Source organism: Prosopis cineraria, unplaced genomic scaffold (assembly GCF_029017545.1).
Source record: "Prosopis cineraria cultivar Desert tree isolate PC_DT_omini unplaced genomic scaffold, ASM2901754v1 PC11, whole genome shotgun sequence".
Lineage (NCBI taxonomy): Eukaryota > Viridiplantae > Streptophyta > Magnoliopsida > Fabales > Fabaceae > Prosopis > Prosopis cineraria.
In genome coordinates this window covers 22,468,336-22,475,890 of record NW_026555342.1, presented here as the reverse complement: position 1 = coordinate 22,475,890, position 7,555 = coordinate 22,468,336, and the positions used below count along the sequence as shown (strand labels likewise).

The window sequence follows — 7,555 nt, the reverse complement described above, 5'->3', positions numbered from 1 at the left end:
TATTAAAATCTCAATAATAAACTATGGTCCTTATTTATAATTAAAAATATGAATAGTCAATTGAGAAATTAATAAAATACATTTGAGATTATTTGTAACTTCAGTTGAGAATTTATAAAAGTCAATTGTGAATTTTATTTTTTTTTTTTGGTTGTCAATATACATATAACCAATTGAGAAGTGAAAGAAATATACTTGAGATTATTTGTAGTATTAGTTGAAAATTTATGAGAGTTAGTTATGAATCACAAGCTAATCATTTTTTTTTTGCTATCAATATATAGATAAATTGCTTGAAAAACCTACAAAATACATTTGGCATTATTTGTAATGTTAGTTGAAAATTTATGAGAATCAATTGTGAATCACAAATTAATTACTTATGATATTTTGTTATTATTTGGAAAATTAACAAAGGATTCTTAGGAATCTTTATGACGTTAGTTGAGAATTTATAAAAATTTGTTATGACTTATGAATCTCAAGCTAATCAATAAATTAAAAAATAATTTATTATAAATAAAGACCATGACCTATTATTAGAATTTTAATAACTCAAAATCTATAAATGTTATTAATATTCTTATGAGATTGCTGATTGTTATTTTCTCTTCCAAAATTGAGCTAGGCAACACTTTGTACTTGACTACAAGTTTACAAAGTCAAGTCTATACCAAGCAAAAATAGCATTATCCAATCAACACCTTGTTAATTGATATATTTCAGTATACAAAATATAAATAAATAAAATAATTTTGAGATAAAAGTTAATTTCATATTACTATCATAAAAGTTTTACACTATATTATTTAAAAAATAAAGGATAATTTCAGATGCCTTTTTGTTGATCTTTTTTTAAGTATAAAAACTGGACCTCGCATACAATAAGGATAATTTCTCCTTCGTGGTGCTGAATACTGAACTAAAAAGTAAACCCTTCTCAATTAAATTGCTATACATGTAAGGGATTGATATTCAAACCCTCAGCTATTTATCCAAGTTACAAGAGTTCAATCACTCACATCCATTTAATTTAGTCTTCTGCTTGGTTTCCAGCTTCATTAAACTATTCATGAGAATTTGTCAATCTATTATGCGGCTTTATGATTTACTTGTTTGATTGAGTTCTATCAGGAATGTAAAAAAGGAACACTATGTTTAAACAAAACATCCATCTTTCTAGAAAATGTATGTGTATAAAAATAAGTTTCTCTGGTATTATTAATAAAACTTCACGTTATTCAGTTTATTTTAATTACCTATTCATTTTTGCCGAATAGAACAATAACATTGTTGAATCATTTGATCCACAAACATATATAGCCGGTGATGAACCCTGCCTTGTTCAAGAAACTACCAAGTAATATAAGTTTATACTCAGTTCAAAAACTTCGTCTCATAGTTATGTAGATAGTGGAACAACAAGAAAAAAGATCATTCAAATAAAAATCTAAGCCGGCAATTATTGTTAATGGAAGAAAATGACTTCCCCAATAGGGCCAATAACAAAAGCAAATCCTCATAGCAACAAGTTGGTTAATTAGCTGGACTTGAAATTACAGGATTTACTAAAATAAAGATCAAGTATGGCTCAAGCCCTTCTTGCTGGAATTCAAAGACGATAAACATTATACATAAATAAATCTCACAAGTTTGTTGATTTCTGAAACTCCTTAAACATCTCACCTAGGAAACTTTGATCAGAATGTGCTTCTCTTCCAAATAATGATCTTATTTAACTTTAACATTTCAATGTGTGTGTGCAAGTAAGTAAGTATTTATGTATAAATTAGCTTGATTTTAATTTAAATAAATTTTTTGAAATAATTCATAAAAAATTATAAACAAGTAATTCATTTATAATTTATATATAACTTAGCTTGATTATGTAGATCATTATTAAAAAATAATCCATCAGAAATTTTTAAATGTAATTATTAAAATAAGATCATTATTAAAATACTAAGTTAACAAGATCATTATGTTTAAAAGTAATCATTATTGATCTTATATATAATTTATTTCTCATTTTATATATAAATACTTTTAGTGGCAACAAATTTTACCACTAAAAGTAATTATGTAAATTAATTTTTATAAAAATATTTTTAATTTTTTTATGAAAATACTTTTGGTTGTCACTGTTAAAAGTAATATTATATAAATTATTTTTAAATTTTTAATTATTTTTTACAAAAATACTTTTAGCTGTGACAGTTTGTCGCCACCAAAAGTAGTTACAAAAATTATTTTTAATTTTAAATTATTTTTTATAAAAATAACTATCATAACTAAATGTAACTACATAAATTATTTTTAATTTCTTAATTATTTTTTTTATGAAAATACATAAATTATTTTATTTTTTTAATTATTTTTTTATAAAAATACTTTTGATGGTGATGAATTGTCATCGCTAAAAGTGATTGTATAAATTATTTTTTATTAAAATACTTTTATCGCTTTTTTAGCGATAGCAATTAAAAGTTACCACTAAAAGGTGGCCTTTGTCGGTAATTTTTAAAAAATGCCTCTAAAAAATCTACTTTTAGTGGCAACAAAATGTTGCTACCAAAGATTAACTTTTAGCAACGGCTTCTAATTATTATTGTCAAAAGTAGATTTTTGGCAGTGACTTTTTTTGTCACCAATAAAAGCTGCCGCTAAAAGTTATTTTTTTGTAATGTACATTATACTCTTTAAAGTTGATTTTTTTACGGTTATAGTGATCGCTATTCATATAATATCCTAATTATCTCTTAGACAATTAGTCCCAATTAAATTAAAATTGACCGCTCTCATGCTACCCCTAAGTCACCACAAAATTTTAAATTGAGATCTAGTTTTAGTTATTTATTTTTACCTCTCTAGATCTAGGCCTTTAATCAGATAGTATGATGAATGGCCATAAAATCCTTATGAAACATGAGACAGATAAATATAATGTAAAAGAAATATAAATATAAATAAACATGGAAATTCAACTTTAAGAAAAAAGAGTACTTAAAAAATCAATAAAGACAATCCCGTAGACTTTTTTTAAAAAAAAAATACTGCTGAGATAACAGTTATACATAACTGCTATAATTTATTACTATAGGAGTGGTTTTACCTCAAATCACTAAAATGTCGCAATATCAACCCGTGCCAAACAGTGCTAGCAGTGGCAGCGAAAGCTGCAGCGATTAGGCATGCAAAACGGTGATAAACATATTAGTGGTTCCATAAAAACTGATACAAGGACTTATATCAATTATTAAGTCACTTCAAACATGTTTAATCAAAACTAATAAAAAGTTTAAAATGTATTAACTTTGTATAAAAATTGAATAAGTTTTCAATTTTTTCATTATTAAATATACATACTTTAATAACATATTTTCTCTCACCAATATTTAATGAAGAGGAAAAAGAAAAATTTGTAATAAAAATTTAAATGATATGACTTGTAAATTGGTCAAGAAAATTTTCTCCCTCTACCTTACAAATAGTATCTGAGGGAGTATATGGAAGCTAAAATGTAATCATTAATACCATACCAATTTAACTAGAGGTTATAGGAGTTATAGTTGTGAATCACTTGTGAATTTTTTGCTATTAATATATAAACAAATTGCTTGAAAAATTTGCAAAATATATTTGGTATTATTTGCAATGTTAATTGAAAATTTACAAGAGTCACTTGTGTATTATAAACCAATTACTTATGATTTTTTTTCTATCAATTAAAAAATTAACAAAAGATGCTTGGAAGTATTTATAGTGTTAATTAGAAATTTATAAAAATCTGTTATGAATCTCAAATCAATCAACAAAAAATAATTTATTACAACTAAAGATCATGGTCTATTATTAGAATTTCAATAATTTAGGATATGTAATTGTCATTAATATTTTTATGAAGTCTCTAATTGTCATTTTTCATTCCAAAATTGAGGCAGTACTATGTACTTGACGTCAAGTTTTACCAAGCCGAGTCTATATCCAAGCAAAAATAGCATTATAGTATATTATTATCATAAAAGTTACATTATATTATTAAAAAATTTAAAGGATAATTTCAAATGTCTTGTTGATTTTTTGGGTGAGTAAAAAGAGTGGACCCTGCTTACGATAAGGATAATTTCCCCTTGGAGGTACTGAATAGTAAACTAAAAAGTAAACCCTTTCCGACTAAATTACTATACGTGTAAGGATTGATATTCGAACTCTCAACTGCTTGTTAATCACTCACGTCCATTTAAGTTAGTCTTCTGGTTGGTTTCTAGCTTCATTACACAACCCATGAGAATTTGTCAGACTATATATGTGGCATTATGATTTATTTGTTTGAGTGAGTACTATCAGAAATGCAAAAAAGGAAAACTATTTTTAAACAAAAGACCCATCTTTCTAGGAAATGTATGTGTATGAAAATAAGTTTCACTGGAATTAGTAATAAAACTTCACGTTATTCAGTTTAATTTAATTAGCTATTCATTTTGCCGGATAGAATATTAACATCGTTGAATCATTTGATCCACAAACATAGCTAGTGATGAAACCTGCCTCGTTCAAGAAACTACCTTGCAATATACGTTTATACTCGGTTCAAAAACTTCGTCTCATAATTATATAGATAGTGGAACAACAAGAAAAAAGATCATTCAAATAAAAGTCTAAGCCGGCAATTATTGTTAATGCAAGAAAATGACTTCCCTAATAGGGCCAATAACAAAAGCAAATCCTTAGCAATAACTTGAATAATTAGCAGGACTTGAAATGACAGGATTTACTAAAATAAATATCAAGTATAGCTCAGGCCCTTCTTTTTGGAATTCAAAGACGAGAAACATTATACATAAATAAATCTCAACATATATAATTTGAATCAGATAACAGATCAAGACCATACTCAAGTAGCTGAAATTGAAGCATAACCAAAAGCCTCAGCTTTATGTCTTCTCTCTTAGCTTCCAGCATCAATTGGATGCCCTCTGAGAAAAAACACGCAAGTTTATTGGTTTGTACTTCGACTTCATAAACATCTCACCCTCAAAGCTTGGACCGAACAATTTTATGATGAAGATGTTGCAAGTAACAGTCTTCTTCTTCCTCTTGATATCCCATGCATTTTCCTTATCCTTTAATTTCTCTGGTTTCCTGTCCAATGATGACATGATATCATATGAAAAATCAGCTCGCCTTGACACTACGTCCGGATACATCGAATTGGTAAGCTCCAGCGGTAATGTTGGCCGAGCCACATATCAGAAACCGATGCACCTGTGGGACAAAGCCACCGGGAAACTCACAGATTTCTCCTCCAGATTCGCATTTGTGATTGATTCACAGAACAACACTAATTTTGGAGATGGCATGGCTTTCTTCTTAGCTCCTAATGGTTCAAAGCTTCCTAATATCCCAAAAGAAGCAGTAGGAGGTTCAATGGGTTTGATTATTGGTGGCAATGAAACGATATTTAATTCAACAGATCATCCGTTTGTTGCTGTGGAGTTTGATATCTACCCTAATGTAGACTGGGATCCTATGAATGTACATGTGGGTGTTGATATCAATTCTATTGAATCTGTGAGTACTGTGATATGGGGGGACGTGTATGATAGTATCATGAGAGGGAGAACTAATGAGGCTTTTATTAGTTACAATTCAAGTACACATAATTTAAGCATCTCGTTCACTGGTCTTCTTTTTGACAACAGGATAGTGCAACATCATCAAATAGTGGACCTGAGAAAGTACCTACCTGAATGGGTTACTTTCGGTTTCTCAGCTGCCACAGGATTATCAGTTGCAATACACAAGATCAATACATGGAGTTTCTACTCAGAGGAGTTCTCAGATATTGCTCCCACGCCAAGTCCGAACCAGAGCCCAACCCTAAGCCATAGCCAGAGCCAAACAAGCAGAAATGCTATAGCAGTTACAACCGGATTAGGGGTTGGAGGTTTTCTTTTAATTTGTGTGGTGGTATTGTTTGTCTTGTGGAAGAACAAAAAGAAAATGGAAGATGATGAGTGTAACAGGGATATGAGTGATGATTTTAAAAGAGGAACAGGGCCCAAGAAGTACTCATATGCTGAATTAGCAAGTGCTGCAAATTATTTCAAAGATGAGCACAAGCTTGGACAGGGAGGATTTGGAGGTGTCTTCAAAGGTTATCTCAAAGATTTAAACTCCTATGTTGCCATAAAGAGAATATCAGAGACTTCTAAACAAGGAATGAAGGAGTTTGCTGCAGAAGTAAGAATTATCAGTCATCTAAGGCATAGAAACTTGGTGCAACTAATCGGTTGGTGTCATGAAAGGAAAGAACTATTGCTAGTTTATGAGTATATGCCAAATGGAAGTTTATCTTCTCATCTCTTTGAAGACCAAATGTTGCTGAGATGGTCAGATAGATTTAAAATAGCTCAAGGCTTGGCCCATGCATTATTCTACCTTCACGAGGAATGCGAACAATGTGTAGTTCATAGAGACATCAAACCAAGTAACATCATGCTAGACTCAAACTTCAATGCAAGGCTTGGTGATTTTGGGTTAGCAAGACTGATAGACCATGCAAAAGGTGCACAAACTACAGCTTTAGCAGGAACTATGGGCTATATGGCTCCAGAATGTGTCACAACTGGGCGGGCTTGTAAAGAATCTGATGTCTACAGTTTTGGGGTTGTTTCCTTGGAGATAGCTAGTGGAAGAAAATCCATCAATCGCAAGGCTCCAGAAGATGAAATAAGCATAGTGAATTGGGCATGGCAACTCTATGGAAGTGGAAGAATTCTTGAAGCGGTTGATTCAAGGCTTGAAGGTGATTTTAACCAGGATCAAATCAAATGCCTCATGATTGTTGGACTGTGGTGTGCTCATCCTGATCATAATAGTAGGCCCTCAATAAGGCAAGTAATTCATGTACTCAACTTTGAAGCTCCATTTCCTAGTCTTCCTTCAAGTTATCCCATGCCAACATATATTGAATACCCGGTGTGGTCATCATTTTCAAATCTATCCAGCACCACTACTTCAGAAGTAGTCAAAACCATAACATAACCCTTAGTTTTAGCACAAACTCTTTTGGATTCATTAAATTTCTAATGATGTTTCACTAACAGTCTTGTGCATTCGCACAAAAATTAACTTCGGCTATTGTAAATTTGTTGTTCCTTCAGTCAATTCTTGACGCTTTGTTCGCATTTCTTGGATGTACGTAACAGTAGTAATCTAAAAAATAAATATAAACAGAGAACCTATGATTATTATTGCTGGAATTTACAGATCCGTTCTTGATGAGAATTGGATCGTCATGTCAGATCAACCAGAGAAGATTTGACATATTCTAGAAATTATAAGGTTTGACTGGAATGATTAATTAATGCTATATTGATTTTTGGTTGAATTCCAGAATTAGAAATAATTCATCCGTAATTGATATGGTTATCTTGATTAATTATTCCCTCCATTATAAGGTGAATTAATGTCGATTGAGTTTTTGTTTTTTTTTTGCCATGACCTCCCCTTACTATAAATAGAAGTGTGGGTGGTTGAAGAAAAAATTTAT

The 7,555-nt window shown here is 30.2% G+C and overlaps 1 protein-coding gene across 1 annotated transcript; it reads left to right on the top strand.

Moving 5' to 3' along the window:
- Positions 1-4,991: 4,991 nt before the first annotated feature.
- LOC129284993 (L-type lectin-domain containing receptor kinase IX.1-like) lies at positions 4,992-7,055 on the top strand. The gene has a single exon (XM_054920528.1). It carries the CDS (start codon positions 5,059-5,061, stop codon positions 7,045-7,047), a length of 1,989 nt encoding a protein of 662 aa, XP_054776503.1. The 5' UTR covers positions 4,992-5,058; the 3' UTR covers positions 7,048-7,055.
- Positions 7,056-7,555: the final 500 nt, after the last annotated feature.